At 41.9% G+C, this 19368-nt stretch overlaps 1 protein-coding gene across 7 annotated transcripts in view; it reads left to right on the top strand.

Annotated features, from left to right (window-relative positions):
- The window catches only part of ctbp2a (C-terminal binding protein 2a), a 50859-nt gene that overhangs the window by 2012 nt on the left and 29479 nt on the right, over positions 1-19368 (top strand). For 2 of the 7 annotated variants that reach the window (XM_086092349.1, XM_086092354.1), the window contains exon 2: positions 12828-12966. In XM_086092349.1, coding sequence (XP_085948475.1) covers positions 12909-12966 — 58 coding nt within the window. In that variant the 5' untranslated portion in view covers positions 12828-12908. Of the gene's footprint in view, positions 1-10251; positions 10363-12827; positions 12967-16428; positions 18965-19368 lie in introns of those variants that run through there. The other 5 variants (XM_086092346.1, XM_086092345.1, XM_086092351.1 and 2 more) reach the window with 4 other exon arrangements.

Here is a 19368-nt window from a genome sequence, read left to right as displayed (position 1 = left end):
AAAATCAAAGAGTGCTTTATGGACAACAGTACTGTGAACGGCCTCTTAATTCATTAATCAATCCGACGGTTTTGTTATAGCTTCGTAGTTATCCCACCAGTCTTACCTTTTTGGAAGATTATATGCATCCAACTTTGTAGGAACAGTTTGGGGGAAGGCTCTAGTATAGAACCCCATCAAACATCTTTGGGATTAGCAAGAGCAGAGATCATTAAAAACGACCATGAGGATTCCGTATAATCTGGTCACTCATGGTTGTGGTTCACTCGCCTGACTTGCATTGAAGCGACGTGGGTTTTGGTCCCAGTCAGGGACTTCGCGAAAGTTGTCTGTAGACCTGTCACTGTCGAATATGTTTAGAATTAAGTAGTCATTGGTCGGTAATTATTACTGTCGTTTATTTATCGATGAGCTGTTTATTTGGAATTGTTTAATGATGAAACAAAACCAACAATTAAGCACTAATACAAGAGCGAGTAATGTATTCATCAGCATTTTTGAAACTGAGAATTGCTTCTTGATATACTGTACACTTCTGAGTCCATTTCAGTTCATTTACATGTCAAATGTTTTTCATACTATGGCTTCAAATAACAATTATTTATAGTATATATAATATAGTAGAATACCCCCCCCCACACACACACACACACATAAATTGATTAGGATTCTGTTACACATTTGGCTCATTAAATGTCTGAAAACAGGCAAACATGTTGATCATTGTTTTCTAAAGTAAAAGTAGATGTTTACAAATGTCCCACTTTCATTAAACACAAAGCTAATTAGTCTGCTTTCATGAGGGATTTAAGAGAATATTTACTGTTAGGAGGCTGAAATCAAAGGAGTTCGGCCATTTTATATTAATAAAATGGCTCTGAATGATTATAATCAATTGCTAAAGTAGTTAGATTAATTTGAAAATTGATTAGTTGTTGATTTAATGGATTCATTTTGACACTGTTCAAGCTCAAGTTCCAAAATGGAGGCATGATCCAAGGATGAATTAATTCATCGTTAAACATGATACAAATCCAAAATCCGATTGCTGATGAAAATTCAGATTATTCGACCTTGTTGTGGATTGTTGTAGTTCATCTTGTGAATGGAGACAGTTACGTTTTCAACCGCGTCTCTATATATTTTTTTACCACATAACTCAAAAAGTTGAAAACAGATTTGGATTAGGTGTAATCCAAACATGAATTGATCAACCTTTAATCACAATCCAGATTTTTTTTTTGTCTCGATCCAAAATTGGGTTTGTTTGTCCTTGGCGGTGATTTTAGTCGTTACTTCCACCAATAGAAAATGGTTATGTTTTGACTGGCTGTTTGTCATCAACACAACTTTAAAAAGTTGGCAACAAATATGGATGGTATTTGGTATGATCTTGACCAACTTTTAACCGCCATCCAGATTCCTGGTGCCGATCCAAATTAGGATTGTTCGACCTTGGCAAAGGTCTCCGCTTTCCTTTTGTAATGCTGCAAGTACTGCAGCCATTCATCCAGTTAAGCCTGTTCCGGGCGACACGGATCATTTAGCGACGTTCTCAATGCTTTCGCGGGTTGGGAGAGGATTTCACTGTGAAGCTTTGTCGTCTCAATAGCTGTACTGTGAACACTTTTACACCTCTCCGAGCTACCGCGCTATCTTCACATTTTTAAGCGTAAGACACTTCAAACATTTCTGTGCGCTGAATGGATTTGGCGCGCTCGACAAATGCTCATCGGCTGTTTTTTTTTTTTTCTTTCTTCCTCCCTTTCCTGGCTGTGAAGTTTGGGCGGCGGGGTGGATGTGGCCAAGCAGCAGGTGTTTGATTCTCCTCAGTGATAAAAGGATGCTGTGATCCTCTCGTCTGTGTGGGCGCCGGCAGCCTCTGTCGGCGGGTATGATCCAAAATGTTCAAGGGAAAATATTCATCCTGGCTAAGTGAAGCCATTTTGTCGACAGCTGTAGCTCACCGCATTCCAGAATTCCTCAAAATTACATTCGTGGTGGAAAATTAAGAGCTAGGCTAACTGATAGCATATTTTGGAACGACATTGCTGTTGCAAACTCTTCTTGCCATTTTTTATAAAAAATTTAGCAAATGACTTGGGAGACAGGTTTTACAAACACCCAACACAAAAATCAGCCTTGACACACCCCACACCACAGGATAATTGCTTAGGAACATCTTTTAAGACGACTCTTATTATTGGACCTTTACTTTTACTTTAAAGAAAGGAGAGACCATGCTCATATTTGGCCCAATTTGTCGATATGCGTGTATTCTCTTCAAGGTGTCATTAAGTCGTAGATTGTAATTGGTGTGCTGAAAACCACAATTACTGATAACTGTGTGTAGCGTAACCACAAAACACTGTTACATGTGCTATGTAGAAGATTTTGTCGTTTTCGTATTCATGATGAACACCGTCGTTGTTGTTGATGTCTGCATACATTCATTTGCCGGTACACTGTTACCCATCAAAGGTCAAAAATGTCCTACTTCTCACTTTTCTGGAATGCGGCATTACACGGAAGCAATAACGGCGTCGTTTTCAATGTCCCCTGTGAGACCCATTTCCAAAAATTTGCATTTACAGGCTCAGAGACGCCGGCACTTATCCGTTTTCGTTTAGAATCACCGTTGCATAATTGCCTCCATAAAGCTAAGATTTTTTTATCATCATCGGCAACGACAACTAGTAGCAGACTCGTAAATGAGCATTTCTGCACATTATTAACTCACTATGACTGGTGGGGATGGGGTGCGGATATTTACTCTTGCTGGTATTTATGACAGTTGGAGTTTGCTCAAACCACTTAATAACCTCCCACGCGCTCCTCGTTAACGACGAGCCATTTCCCTCCAAAGTGCCGCTAATGGCTTGCATTAACATGGAGGCCGGCCACGGACGAGATGGAAACGAAGGGACGCACCACCTGAATGCTGCAGCTCATTGTGATGCTTGCGAGGAAACGGTTGTGCTGACAGGTTCATAATGGACTCGTGGATGAATGTTTCCGACTGGAGGACACGCAGGGGAGGCGAGGCTGAATGTTTCTGAAGATCACGACACTTTTTTTTTTCTTTAGATACACCTGCCAAATCCAAAGATAATGCTCAGTTTGTCTTTTTTTGCTGTGGTTGCACAACTTGCACCATTCAAAGAGGGAATGCATTAAACAAGAGTTGTTGCCCCATTAAAAAAAAAAATCACACCTCCCTTATAGTGTCAAATTTGAGCATTTGATTAGGTTTTTTTTTTTTTGTAGAGGCAGAAATTACATAGTTTGTGTGGGTGGCCAGTGAGTGCTGAAAGCATTTTGCATGCATATTGTTTAATTCACTCCCTTGTTATTATGTGTTTTGTTCCTTCCTTCCTGCCCACTCGCTCACGTCTGAGCCTCTCAGGAGAGAGGTGGCATGAGGAGGTGGAGGAAGAGGAGGAGGAAGGCTCGCATTGTCTCGGCATGAGTGTCTATTTCAGCGCGGCTGACATGTACTCGTGTCAGGCGGATGTATCCCGCCGATGCCAAGTGAAGCTTTTAAACTGAAAAGATGCCGAAGATGCTGAAGCAAGGCCCCGGCCCTTGTTTGCCTTTTCTGCCTTGTTACTTGCGCTGATAGAGAGACGTTAGGTTTTTGACGCTGCGGCCGCTCTCAGTGGGTGATGCTGACAGTTGGACACGGTGGAGGGGGATCAAAAGGAAGCGTAAAATATATGGTCACATGTCCCTTACAACTCAATCGGTTGCATTCCTGCTTGTAATTCCCTCAGAGTGCAGACGCTTAGACTCCGACTGCATGAATAAACATAAGTAGGCTTTTCAAGGCCCAATAATTTGATAAGGTCCTTGAAATGTATTAAAAGAAAAATGTTTATGAAAATGAATGGCTTTCTCATTGAACTGAAGTTCTTACATATTTAAATAATTGTTGAGTAACAAACCGAGCCAATTCATTGAAATGCTTGAATAACAGAACTTGTGTACGGGTAGCATTAAATATCTATAGATTAGAAATTTTTAGCACAACATGCAAGATATCCACCCTTATTATAGATCCCAGATTACCTTCGCAATTCCATCCCCCCATTTGTATTTGAATTTTCAAGAAATGCGAAAATAAAACATTTGCAAAAACGTTTTTACTCTTAGAGGGGGTGGCTTTTGAAGCGTATCGAAAAAAGGAAAATGCTAATTTTGGCTATGGAAGGTTTTGCGAATAACCGCTGGCAAGACCGGATACACATCGCACGTTTCGACCGGATATTACGTCACACGTGCGTTTGTAGTCCTAAAGCAATGGCAGACGATAAAGTAAGGTATGTTTGGGGGGTGGGTGGACGAAACAGAAATCTTTTTGGAATTCATTACAAAAGTGATTCGTGCTATTTTAGATGGAAAACAGCAAAGAAACGCTACGGTTTATCAAGAATTACAAAAGAAAACTCTTACGACGTCATCGCACGGCGCGGTCGCTTCCTGGTCGTCTTCTTCTTTTAAATTAGTGATGGATCACATCTCTATGGTGAATACCACCACCTACAGCGGCGGAGTCAATATTGTCAAAAGAACAACAGATGGAAACGGGCATAAGTCACGTGTCCGTTTTGCACATTTTCAGTAAATTCGCGTACATTTTTTGAAACAATTGGATAGAAACCTGACTACTGTAAAATTCTTACACAGATCGAGAGTTCTCGGTTTACAACTGAATTGGTCACGCTGGCACCATAGTTGTTTGGCTTTTAGTTCCCACCTCAAAACGTAATTTTCAAATATTTTCAAGCTCCAAAATTGTCATCTAAAGAAATTCCCAGATTGACACTTTTTTTTCCCCCTCCTATTAAAAATGATCATGTGTCAAACGTCTTTGTCTTTTATGTTCAAGAAGACTAAATTGTCCATGAGTCTGAATGTCTTTCTAAGTGCCCTTTGACTTGCTGGCAACAAGTTCCCAGAGTTAGCTGGCACAGTCTTATGCTTACCCATTACATGATATTCGAAGCAATACTAGGAAGTGAGGTCGGTAGATTGAGGTTCTTCAAATTCAACTCCACAGCGTTGCTTTTTTTAATGCTACCAGTTCATCCTTGCGGTCAACTGCAATCTGCCTTTATGGCTGTCTTTCTTTTTTTTTTTTTTTAATGCAGTCGAAGGGCCTCTTTGCTTTGCATAAACACTGGCACGCGTCCAACAAGGAAAGCTGGCAGATGTCCACGGAAGCGTTTGACTCCTAAACTACACTGTTAAATCCGCGGTTGATTGAAATGACGTTGAGGGAGTCAACATGTTATAGTACACGAAGGCACGCATGCATTTTCCATCACTCATCATCCAGAGTGTGATATTAAACAGCCCGATTATGGTTTCATTGTTGTTGACAAAGTGGGCGACTGCCTGACGATTTTTTTTTTCATGATGTTTTATCGCCTGAGCTATCAGTGTTATGAATATGCTTATTAGGCTTCATTCTTTGATTCTCATTACCATCACAGCGGGACGGTTCTGCGTTTTCAGCTCGTCAGCGTGTTCGCGCAACGACGTGTTTGATTTTGCAAAACGTTTGAAGACGTTTGATCCCTGATCCTGAACAAAAAGGATTTGGGGTGGGTTAATGTTCCACCGATCCCGAGAGAAGCCTTCCACTCACTGTCGTCTGGGGAGAACGCAATATAGTTTAAAGGCATTAAGTTGTGCTTCCTGCTCTTTGCTTTTGCAGCTGACTCATGGGTAATATTATTTTAATTAATTATCTTAATAGGATTTGTTTTAGTACAAGTGCAGTGATGGGATGGCATAGGGTTTTTGTGTTAGAGTCAAACCGCCGTACACCTTGAAACCAGTAACTAATCTGTGTCTGCGAGCTACATTATGTACAGCATTTATCCAATGGCAGTACTTTGATCAAACCCAAACCCAAAATGTTTTGTGAATCGCTTGGCCATCATTGGCTGCAGGTGATCACGCTACATTGTTTGGCTGCTGCAGGGAATTTGATGTGCTCGGTCGTCGAGTTGCGGCTGTTGTGATAGAACGTCATGTGATTTCTTTATTATTGTCATCCTATCATACTAAGTTACCACCGCCGAGCAAAAAAAAATTAGTTTCTGGTTGAATTTGTGCAATATGAATTCACATGTATAACAGAACGTACAGTATGGTGTTCCACAGGGTTCAATTCTGGGGCCTTTGCTGTTTTCATTGTATCTGGGTTCCGGTTTAGGAAAACAGAGGTGGTTGTTTTAAAGTGCTCTTATAAATATAGAGTTGAGCTGAGGGGGAGCAATGCCGAATTGAGCTGCATGGAGATGGGGAATAAAAGAACACAAGGCTTTCTGAATTCAAGGTGAAGAAGAGGGCCAGATTCGATGAAAAGGTTACTCTCCGTGTTCATTTTGTTCTCCAGTAAACCCTAAAGCCTTCAAGTTGACAACAATTTTTCAATAAAGAAATATTTGGTAAATGCGCATAGGAAACTGGTACAGTTCAGCACCTCCAACCAGGTTAAGAACCACTGATCTTCGTCATCATCTGTCAGTTTCAAGATATTTATGATAAAAATTGACTGGACATATTCCTTTTCCTCTTCACATTTATTCAATTCGTCTTTCTCTTTGGCACCGACAGAAATTCTTCTCATACTGTCGGTGGCGTTTACACTCCCGCCTCATTTTCTTGCATCTCACGTTGTAAGACTGTCCAGAAGGGGAAGAATAAGAAAGTCGTTTTTTTACTTCACTCTGCACTGCAAGGTGAAATGATGATAAACTTGAACTTTTCAGGGTCTTCTAAGCCCAAGGCGAGGTCTGAACTACTGGAACGTTTCAAAGAACTCCCAGAACACATTTATTTTCCTCCACTTTTCTCTATTGCTTACGCCTCATCCCTGACCTTTTTCTTCTCTGCCGCTAAGCTCTCTCTCAGCCATATTTTTCTCTCAATTGTAGTTAAGCTGTCTTTGCCCTTGTCTCTTTTTTTCCCGCTAGTATCGTGTCTGTGTCTTGCTCGCAGGTGCCTGAGAGGTGGCCTAGCTGTATATGGAAGCTTCTTTTGTTTAGTCTTTTGGTGAATATAAGCCTCTGGCCTTGAATGGGCTTGCATGTCTGACAGACGCGTAATTCTTTGCTTAAACTGCTTTTCCTCTCTTAGCCTCGATACAAATGAATTTCTTAGGGTTATCATGTTAAAAGTTTCAGTCATGCATGTAAACACTCAATGCAAAATTGACTGAACCCTCCCCTCCCCACACCCCCCCACCTCCTCGTTTCCCCTTACAAATTAGCTGCTCGGTCGTATTAATAGAATCAACTGTTATGTTGCTGTTCTGTGGCCGTGAAACTAAAGCAACCCCCCCCCCCCACACACTGAAACACAAATTACTCTCTGAGTGTTAATTAAGTTTCCCTATCATGTTTTAGGCCCTCTAGACATGTCAGCTAGTGAACCGATACTCATTCAACATGAATGCCAGACCCTCTAGTCGTGACCTCTTAATTTGCCGCTGAAGAGCTTTTATAATTGTTGCATATGCATCAGGTGCTGGTACGCTAATTCGGCGGAAAAGATCATTAAGTTCAACGATTTAAATTGACGCTCGCAACCCTGGGTGCAAAAAATGGGACAAACTAATCAGCCTGGAATTATTCTGAGGGTATACTTTGAACATGTCTAATTATGCACTATTGGGAGATTAACTGTATTTTTATTCCTCATGGTGAAATGCGTTGTAATAGTTTTGGCTTCTTTCTATCGCTATACAGTGGATCCTCACATACTCACGTTCTGCACTTGTGGATTCACCTGTCCACTTTTGTTGTTGTTGCCAACCCCCATTTTTGGGGGGGAAAATGCACATGAGAAATTTATCACCATTTCTTGAAGCATTATTTGGGTTTACAAAAAATATTTTTTTTCAAATGCATTTCAATGAGGTGTCAGTTATACACTAATTTGTAGGCTGGCTTGGTCCCAATCATTGCACAAATTGTTGGGGGTCCACTTATATTTTAAACATTTTGCATTAAAGGCAGGTGAGGAAGTGACACGCATTGATATTTTTGCCACAAATTGTTCACAAAGTGAAAGGGAAATGGGACATAACCACCACCAACTACACAATGCTGGGAAGTGAAACTACGGAAGATTAGGGCCAGTGAAGAGATAAAAAAAGTTTGGCAGCATTCTGACTTTATTCTCAGAATTCTGACTTTATTAGTGCTACTACTATTCTCACTTTAAAGTCAGAATTGTGACTATGAAGTTAGAATTCTGTAAATAAAGTGTGAATTGTGACAATTCTGACTTTAAAGTGAGAATACTGTGATTAACGTGAGAATTCTGAGAATAAAGTAAGAATTCTCACTTTAAAGTCAGAATTCTGAGATTAAAGTCAGAATTCTGACTTTAATGTGAGACTTGAGAGAATTTTGCCAAACTTTTTTTTTCTTTCTTCACTGGCCCTAATCCTTTTCCGTATGAAACACCTGCTAGGCTGCAAATTTTTATTTTTATTTTAGATGTGCTTAAAGTAGTTTAATGTTATCATACTTTCTCATCGTTTAATTGTTGTATATTTCTTTCATTTTAGTGGACAGCTAATTATTATATGTTTCCTTTACATCCGATGCTTTATATTTCTATGCTTTTTTTTTTAAATTGCATTTTTTTTTCTTTTAAATAAACAGACTCATGACAATACAAGAAAATCTGGGCTGCCCTGGCATAGAGCCTGATCCGAATTCCATATGTTAACTGGGTCATCACGTATTGCCAAACCATGCAAGTGCTGCTGCTTTTTGAAGCCAAACAACACCTCAGCGTTAACTTCTAAAATATTGCAAATGCTCATACTGCCTTTTATTTAATCCCAATAAATAGCACTGCGTCGTAAGGCTTCGCCAGTCCGTGTTATTAAATGATGCTGCGGAGAAAGTAAATTGCCAATTACTCCAGTTGAGATTTTAATGGCAGGACTTTGCTGGAGTTCATTATAAGTAAAGAGCTGTACGGGGAGAAGGAGGGCCGCTGGCCTCGATGAGTTTGTCTGCAGCGTGCGATAATGTCGCCATTATGCATTTTGTCTGTGACTTACACATTATTGTTAAATGTGCCTAAGCCCGAGTCAGCAGTTAATTGTGCCGCAGTCTCCGTCCGTTTAGAGTTGATGTGAAGAGAAGTCGGAGAAGGCTAGAAAGTCCGAGGTAGGGGCATAAGGGAGCTATGAAGTTTCTTGTTTGCTGATGATGGGATCGATTTATAATGAGGTCATGTTGTGGTTTTGTTGTCGCTTGATGACAGCAGTTGTAGCTGTTGTGCAAATGTTGCGCTAACACTAAACAAGCATTGGAATTAGGGATAGACCGATTATCGGCCGGGCCAATTATCGGTGCCGATATTTGGCATTTTGAAAAATATCGGCATTGTTCTTATTACAAATCGGAAGGCCGATAAAGTTGGTATCTCACTGAGCGGTGAATGCTTGCGAATGTAGCGAATTTGGGATTTTTCATCAGGATTTGTAAGATGTTCGCAGACAGTTTTTTACTTGTTGAAAATAAATTGTTCAGACAAATTTTCAAACGCGTTAGCTATGTTCGCATGCATTTGTTGCTCAGTGAGATACAGGTAATTTTTCATTTGTGTATTATTTAAATTTCCACTTTATAAAAAATTATGCTGACACTGGGAACTCCCTACACGTTTCATTTAGTTCTTTTGTTTTGTTTTTAATTAAGAAATATGTTGAAATTTTGGAAAATGTTATTTACAGTAAAAAAAATAAAATTTTTAGGGAGCTATCTACTTGCTCAGTTTTTAATTTCGCTTAACAGATTGTCTGATGACCCAGACAGCTCCCTGTAATTTTTGTTATCATTTTTAAATAAAGCTGTCTTTTCGATGTTTAATGTCTAAATGTTTAAAATTAAACCAAATAACTTCAGTGTTGAAAACTTGAAAAGTTATTTTAACAAACATGTTATATAGCATTTCAACAAAGTAACTGAATTTTTTTTTGACACAAATTTTATCTTTTTTTTACGGCAAATTAATATTGGATTGAAATATCGGTTATCGGCCTCCTTGACTACTAATAATCGGTATCAGTATCGGCCCTGAAAAAAAAACCATATCGGTCTATCACTACTTTGAATATGATGATGGCCAAGTCAGAGTTTCTGCCACCCTCTGCTGTTCCACCTGATCCCACCAATTTAAGAAAATAATTCAATGTTCTTTCTTTGTTAATCTAAGATGATGTGAAAGTAATGTGATGGACAGATGTTGCAGTGGTCAAGCACTACTCTGCGATTGGATTGTCAGCTGGAGATAGAGAGGACCGCAAGAAGAAGCAGGAGGAGGAAGGTATAAATCAGCAATTTGAACGACGTCTTTACGGTCCCCTCGGAGCCCCCAACTCGCTCGTTTAATGAGCGGCGAGAAAAATAAAAGCGGCCTCGACTCGCTGCGTCCTCTTTTTCTGCTACATTGCACTTTTTGGTGGCATAAATCATCACCTCTTAAGCAGTTGCTTTGTGATGCTGCTGCACTATTCTTTTGCAACATGTTGACTAGGGTAACATCCCTGTCACATATGATGAACAGCCCGCTGTCCACATTGTGCGGAGAGTTTGAAGCAAATCAATAGTCAAAGTCAGTGGCCTGTGAGCTTAGCATTGTTGTGAGGACCACAAACAACCTGCAATGTAAAAATCAAAGTGCTGCACAGTTCTCGTCTCTTCTGTATGTGGCTCATTGTTCGAGAAAGAACCCTACTGTTTCTGAACATAAACCAACCAGAGATACTTTAGTAAGCGCTTTTTCTAGTAGTTTGGAATCTTTATACTAAACCATGTGGCGGCAGACTGTCTGAAGCAAAGTGTGTTTACGCAATGTCAAAAAAAAAAATACGCAAAGGAAACACTTGAATCACTCATCCCAAATCACAATGAATTAAATATTCATCATTATCGATTACACAGCCTCATTTGTTTGGATCAAACTGATGTGATAAAAATGAATGGAAAGCCAAATCATTTACCGATTTAGGCCTGGATTAGAAATCATAAAAATGTGATCAAATTAGATCACCCAACGCCTGTGTATGTTCTCAATCCATATTTCGTATGCACTCCACATCTAAAAAAATAAATAAATAACGGGAACACATCGATCACAAAAAAAAAGGTTTAAAGTTCTCTTCAACACACATTAGTCGGGTTTCCATCCAATTGTTTCGATTTTTTTTTGTGTGCAAATTTACTAAAATGCACAAAACGGACATGCGATATCTGTTCTTGAGAGGGGACTCCATCGCTGTAGGTGGCGGTATACACCATAATTTAAAAGAAGAAGAAGAAGAACAGGAAGCGACATCGTATGAGTTTGCTGCTGTAATTCTTGATAAACCGTAGCGTTGCTTTGCTGTTTTCCCTCTAAAATTGCATTAATATTCACTTCTTAAATTCATTCCAAAAATATTTCAGTTTGGTCGTTCCCCCAAACATACCTTACTTTATCGTCTGCCATTTGCCTTTGTGACTATAAACATACGTGTGACATAATATCCAGTCAGACGTGTATCCGGTCTTGTCAGCGTTTATTCGCAAAACCTGTTTCCATAGCCAAAATTCGCATTTTCCTTTTCTCGATACGCTTCAAAATCCACCCCCTCCAAGCGTAAATTATTTATTTTTTTTTTTTTTACGAATTGTGGGCCCTTTTTTTCGAATTTCTAGCGTTTTCATTCAGTTTTATTTTTGCATTTCTGGAAAATTCTAAGCAAAATGGGTGGATGGAAACCCCACTTCTGATTTCACCTGCGCTGACCCTAACACTAATGTGAACCTTTAAAAAATTTTGTCAGCAAGCTGACACTAGAAGCAAATGACCGCAGTTTTGAATGCGGAATGAATTCTGCAATGCCGCCTCCCATCATGTCTCAGCAATTGGCCGCGTAAAATTCCATTACTATCCCACCATATTGCTTCGCTGTGTCTCACCACTAAACATGGCAATTATAATAGTGGTTAAAGATGTCATGATAGCGTTGTAGCAAGCCAGAATGCAGCCGTCAGGAAATGAGTCGAGGAGGAAAAACACGCAGGAGGAAGATGAATGACACTCTACTCACCCTGCTATGTTATTCACTCCCTTCCTCTTCCACCCTTTATATGTCTTTATTCTGCTGATGCAACCACATCCCTATCTGCTGACTAACTGACCCACATTCCCTTTTTGTTTGTGTGTATGTGCGTACATGCATTTGTGTGCTTTCCTCTGCATCTGCCTGCCTCTTCCCCCCCCTAAAGACATCACCGCCTCCCGCAGGCCTCAGCGGGAACCAATTAGAAGATTGCTCTTAGAGGCGCATCACTCATTGAACGTAAATTATCAGGAAAATGCCTCGTTTACTCACTCACACCACTTACATTCACTTTTTTTTTTTTTTTTGTTATTCCTTGAGCTTTCCACTCAATCTGTGTAATGTGGCTCCAAAAATGTATTTTTGTTTAATAACAAATAGTGCACCAACAATCACGAGTCTTCCTCTCTCCAGCCAGATGTCTGGGGTAGTACCAAGACTAACCTGTGAGAGGCAGCATGGTGCCACAGGGCATCCAGACTGCCGGGAAAATTACAAAGAAGATGAAGATATAGTAATAGGAGAAGCTAGGCTAACTTGATGACACGCGATTGTAAATATTGAACAGGTTTAACATTTACAATGGCCAGCCCTGACCGTTTTCTGAGCAGTTTGAGGAAAAATGGCAATTTTCGAGACAACCGTCCATTTTCTGACTTTGATTATTATTATTTTTTATTCGCAGAAAATCACTAAGCCAACATACTGAGTGAGGAGTGGACAACTTCGGATGTGACAGTGGCGAAGAGCGAGAGACTTTGGAAGCATGGCTTTGACCGACAAACATAAAGTGAAACGTCAGCGACTAGACAAAATTTGTGAGGGTAAGACAAAGTTGAAACTTTTTCTAGCTCTTCCTTTTTCTGCTGATATCGGAATGCATCACAATGACATATTCGTACAGCATTAACTTGATGGATATCGAGGAGTCGTCTATGACCATACCGTCCTATTTTTATCTGCCAATTTATTTTGGTCATTTTTTTTTTCATTGACATGCCACTGGAACATGTTTTATTTCCACATCCTTATATTGCAGGGATACTTATGATTTATTATAATTTCGAGGTAGACATTTTTGCATCGACCAAGTTTTTTGGTCAATTTAGTCGAGTTAGCCATTTTGTCCCCCAGCCCTAATTTTGATGCTAATTTGTCAATCCTGTAATTTCACGATACATAACGAAATCATACACAAGAAAATATAATTTTTATTTATCACTATTACAACCTTAGTGTCATACAAGTGTTCTGTCTGTCGTGCCTTTGATACGATGCCAGGAAGATTCGGGCGGCAGTAAGGGAAACGTGGCAAACACCTGTCGTGAGCATCACTTCCCTCCTCCCTCCTTATGTCCGCTCCATCTGCTTTCCCAGCATGCATTTTGGCACGGGCAGCAGCGCCAAAGCCCGCCATTGCCCACCATTGCATTTGTCCGGAGCTAAGACACTGGTCGGGGGGTGTTCATTTTTACAAAACTGCACGACAAAGAGTTTGTCATGGTGATTGCAACACGTTATAGTTGGCAAGTTCAACAGTGGTGATTAGACCTCGTAATGAGTTGTCATCAATCATATGACACACTGTTAGACCTTCTTAAGACAGTATAGTAATGGAAACAAATTATAATATGATGTAATAATGAAAGGCTGCATTGGTTCATTCGCTTCATTAAAGACTCCAAATTTTGCATTGCTTTAAATGCGTGTGAATGTTTGTAAGTCAGTTTGCCCTGGTATTGATACCAAGACCCTAATGGGGACAAGTGATAGAGAAAATGTTTGTTTAAGGGTAAAAAGAAAAAGAAAAAAAAAGACCGCATTTTCTTCTTCTTTTTTTCATCCTTCCTCATGTTTTGGTATCCAAGCTCTGCTATGACGTCAACAGAGTGAAATCTGGTTCTGATACCATAACCACTACACCCCCCCTCTCTGGGCTTTTTCCAGGCTCCTGACCAAAACCTACTCAACACCCCCACCCCCCTTTTTTTTTTCATAAGCTTTGTGGAACAGCAGGGAGGAGCTTAGAAAGCACACAGTGTTGTGTCACAATCCATCCTTGTGTGCTTCACTTCTGTGCTCAAGTTCCTGCATAAATCTTCTTAACTTTTCCAAAATAGCCTCCTTAGTATTACATGGACCTGTTGCCTCCGTGGGTCGAGGCTGCCCCCCCCCCCCCCCCCCTAGGGAGATGGATTATGGGTAGAAAAGTTGACTTGAAGGAAAATATTTAGAGTCGCGCGCCTTTGCTGCTACTGGTACGACTTCAATATTTATTAGAAACCTGGTGAGTGTGTATGGAGGATGGACATTTGCATTAGCTATACAATCAATCTGTCATTCATATTATTAGGGTTATGTTGATATTGTATGTCATACTAGAAAGTAAACTGAAGTTCAAGTTAGAGGGCAGCGACCAGCAGAGGGCAGAATTACTTTATATCCTCTATTAAGAGTAAGGTGTTTTCAGAGGGATTTTTTTTTAGGGGAGCTTTTTTATACTTTGAAAAAATACATTTGTGTATTTTACAAATGTAAAATGTGATTAATATTAGTATGCTATTTTATGTTTATATCTGCCACGAGAAGGTTGACGTCTGTAGAGTTTTTGTAATCATTTTCTTTTACACCAATAATCATGATACAGTGTCTGTCTTAAGTCCCTGACATTATTCAGTTGGCCCCACCTCTTGAAGGCACGCATTCCAACAGAAATACTACAGAACATACAGTAATTGCATTTCATAAAACCACTTTATTTGTTAACATTTTTATCATGCTTGATGCAGCAGCGTGTATATGTGACAAATGGTGATATAGAATATTGCTACTCTATTCTAATGTGATTGTCGCCCATTTTATATCCTCTATAGAGATGCTTTCAAAGACAATTACTGTATCACGGGACTCGCATCCAAGGCAGCCGTGCACTTAATGTTTGTGAAGTGTGTATTACAATCGAGCTGACAGCATTATTCTCCGCAGTCAACGCTAGTACTGTAATCCCATTTCCATTCGGTGACTCCTGCCCCTCACTGCTATATAAGTCAAATGAGTATTTAACATTCGGAGCATGCTTTTGTTTCGTGACAGCAGAGGAGACACTTGTATTTATTTCTCCTGCAGCACTGGATTCATTTTAAGTCAGCGGGTCATTTTTATTCTTTTTAGCAGAGCATGCCAAGGCAGAGGCTTCAGCCACGGCTCCAAAAATAAGGACATATTGAAGATTTTCTAACTAAAAGCAATGTTTTGTATTGATTAAATCGGTACTACAACACTAATGGAAACCCTTACATCATGTTAAGACTCTCTAGAATCTCTGTACTTATGTGTCACTTCTTTGCCATAATTGCTTGTATTTGTAATATAAAAGCTCTTTACACAATGGCATGTTTTAAATGTAACTTGTTTTTAAAGAAATAAAAAACAAAGGTTATTGGTGCTTTTGATTAGCAGCTACAGTATAACAGCAGCTACAGTGCAACACAGAAGCTCCCGGCCCCCATACACTACACTGCCTCAGTTTAAAAAAAAAATTGTTTGCACATTATAGAGCTACTCTAAAGATGAGCAAAATAACCATTTCAAGCATGTACATGTTTTTGAAAATGCAACCTGTGACCTCTATAAATGAGTAGTAATACTCTCAGGATCAGAGTTAAGGCAGTCCCTTTGTCAATTTGAGCCACCATTGAACCAATTTCTTATGCATAAGGGAAGCTCTAAATGACTCTTAGTAGGGCAGTGAACATGAGCTACAGACACACTGAGGTTGATTCCGGACCGGACGGGCAGCAGTTGCGTGGAGGCTCTGCAGCTAGCACGAGGCCCGTAGGATTAGTGTCCAATCAGAGTGGATTTGACATTTACTGACAGCGCATGGGACTTAGTGGAGGGAACCGTATTTCATTCAATAACGCCGTGACTGAGCGCCCTCCCTCTGCTGGGAAAACGGACGGCTATAACCTGTAGGCGACACATCATCACCATCAGGTAGGTGACACTTCAGAGGTGTGTGAGGGATCTCGGGGGCAGGTGGATTCTGGATCGTTGGCCCCATCAGTTGCCGTCACCGTCACCATGTACAGTCGTTTCTGGTTCACATGACATCACTGCGAAGTGGAATTAAACAGGCTTTATTTGGTTGTAATCCGTGGTAGCAATCGGCGGGGCTAGTAAAATGTACCAAAGAAGGGGGAGATAAATCCTATTGGATTAGTACAAGCCCATCCCTACATCTAACCAAACCTAGCCCCTCCTTTTGTTTTTTGTTTTTTTTAAATCGACATTTGGTGACTCAATCATGCACCCTGTCTCAGCGTAGACTTGCGTAGGTTGTGTACAGTGTTGTGTGGTTTGTGGTGTGTTTATGTGCGGTGTCCTCTTTCCAAGCCAACATATAACCGGAGATTAATTATTCAAGCACTATCAGCTGGAGAGGGAGCCACCTGATAGCACGGATATACAGTATTACAACCGGATATCAGGTGAAACCGCCGAACTCTGCTGGTTCCTTAACTATCTCTTAAGACAAGAACTGCTACAAGTGGAATACTTTGCTTTTGCGAGGTACTTTTTCTGCTTTTTTCTCTCAAATGCTTGTCACCAACAAACAGTTAAGTCTCGGTCGCTCCCATAGTTGGGACACTTTAGGGGGGAATGAAGGTCAGTGGGACAGGGCTGAGAGTGTCTACGAGCAGCAGGCAAGAGTAGCTGGCCGGCGAAGCTCTCTGTCATACGCAGAGGGTGGAGGAGGGTGGTACGAGCATCCCGCAGGGGTGCGTCCTCCTGACCTGGATTTGAAGCGGGAGCCGTATTCATACCAAGACTACGGACAGGTTTACCCAGGGGGTCTGAGGAAGGGCTCTGTGCCAGACCTGAACCACTACGAACGAGCAGCCATGGCTCACAGAGGATCCATTCCACATCAAGATTACTACCCTCACGAACCGGCCATGACTCCACGCGCATCTGAACCCTTTTACCGTCCTGAACAACAGGCTCCGCCGCCTCAACCTCATCCGCTCAGTAGGTCAGGTTCTCATTTTGGCATTGCACCCGTGGCTCGTGTGGGGTGGGATCAAGCTCAGGGCGGGAGAGGAGGACCTCAAGCCCCCTCGTCAAATTTACCTCCTCCTCCGACAACTCCATCTCACGAGCTGAATCGGGCTTACAGGGAATCTGGTGTTACCAAGATGATGCCCGACAGTCAGCGCAGACCCTCTCGGGATACGTCTCCTGCTCACTACAACATGGAACATGCATCTCCTCGTTATGCAAATGAGCCTCCACCTCTGGCCAGTCAATCTGTCTATACCGATGTTAATGGTCGCCCGTTGGATCCACAACAGCAAGCTGCTACTTGCCTAGTGGTGGATCCTTCCAGTCAAGGTATGATTATGAGGCAGGAGACAGCCTCACCCTATACAATCCAGCAACAACAACAATTACAGCAGCAACAGCAAATACAGCAGCAGCAACTGCAACAGCAGCAGTTGCAACAGCAACAACTCCAACAGCAGCAAATGCAGCAGCAACAAATACAGCAGCAGCAATTTCAGCAGCAGCAACTCCAGCAGCAGCAGCTTCAGCAGGAGCACCTGCAACAGCACCTGCAACAGTCTTTGCCACCTCCCAACACAGTAACCATCCCCGACCCTAAACTTCCTGTGGCGGTGCCACTTCCTCCTGCTTCGCCCGCTCCCATGCAGACTGCTGCAGTTGCCCCAGTTGCACCTGCCCCTGTGCAGGCAATGCCAACTCCGGCCCCTACAACTGCTCAACCTCCCGTTCCCCTTCCCGCCTCTCCGTCTATGGCCCCGCACACACCTTTACCTATGGATCCCAAGAAGACAGTCGATCCTGATTTTCTTGCCTTATTGCGAAATGAAGGTATCTCTGAGAGCACCATCTCCTCGCTCATCCAGCAGGGATTTGACTCCACTAGCATGCTGGCTGTCATGGAGGACAATGATGTACGCACAGTGGCACCCAACCTCGGGCAGGCGCGGGTACTTTCTCGAGTGGTCCACAACTGCAAGCGGCCCACTGAAGCGCCACCGGCTCCCTCTCAGCCTCAGACACCCATGCGAGGGCGTTCTAATAGTTTTAGCCATCGTTCGGACGTCTATCACCAGCAGCAGCAACACCATCAACCTCTATATCCTCCACAGGCTTTGAGTGTCGATCCTCACCTGATCCCTCCGCAGACTCCTGGGACCATGCAGACCATCTCGCCAAGGATGGGGGAGGTAGTAGGCAGAAGGCCCAGTAGTGCACCCTCTCAGCAGCTCTTGGAAGCCTCTGGAGGTTACCCAGGCCAACCACCTCGTTCCCCAGGGCCATATGTCGGTGCCATGATGCCCGTTCAGTCTAGACCGATGTCTGCATACTCATCCGGGATGACCATACAAGGGTTGCCCATGCAGGGTATGCAGATCATGTCACAACAGATGACTGGATCAATGCCTGCTATAGCAGGTTCCATCCACCACATGCCAGGTATGCCCCAGCAGATGCCCGTCTCCATGCCAGCTTTACCCCAACCGCAACAGCAGGTACCTAAAGCATATTCTACAAATTACACGGTGCCCATGGAGCTAATGAAGAGGGACCGGAGCTTGTTGCCGTTGTCACCCATGCATAGCCCTCATCCGAATCCCCACCTGATACGTAAGGGTGGAGGAGCAGCAGCAGACAATTCCCTCGTTCCTGTGGGAGGCTCCATTCAAGGACAAGGCGCTATGGTTGCTAACCAGAAGCTAAGTCGCCGAACTGGTCCCCCAGTCATCGTTTCCACTATGGCATCTCCAGACACAAGTAAATGTTTATTTACGATTTTCAACTTGAGCTGTTATTTGCCTCGATCCTGCTTGGATTTAGTTGCATTACATTTGCACGAAGAATGCTTCACTGCGTTTGTGCCTGCCTTATTTAGTCTTTTATGAACAAATCCTGCCAGTCAATTCCCTAGTTTATTTTCCTGCATGTCTGGCTGGTTTGGCAAAAGGCACATTTGTCAGAATTTCATTTTCTTTGTAGGACCTCCTTCATTCATGCGTGCGGTTGCAGCCCAGTATGTTGGCTGATATCTTTAATTCATTGGGACTTTGAGGCATTGGTTTGTTAATTTGCATTTGTTATGGTCTGCAATCGTTCGCCACAGTCTCCTAGCAAGGATTTATTTCTCATTTCACTCTCATTAGCGTGTTACATTGTCAATA

This window comes from Leptonotus elevatus, chromosome 13 (assembly GCF_054856555.1).
Source record: "Leptonotus elevatus isolate MCC_2025b chromosome 13, RoL_Lele_1.0, whole genome shotgun sequence".
Lineage (NCBI taxonomy): Eukaryota > Metazoa > Chordata > Actinopteri > Syngnathiformes > Syngnathidae > Leptonotus > Leptonotus elevatus.
This window is presented reverse-complemented; position numbering and strand designations above follow the sequence as displayed.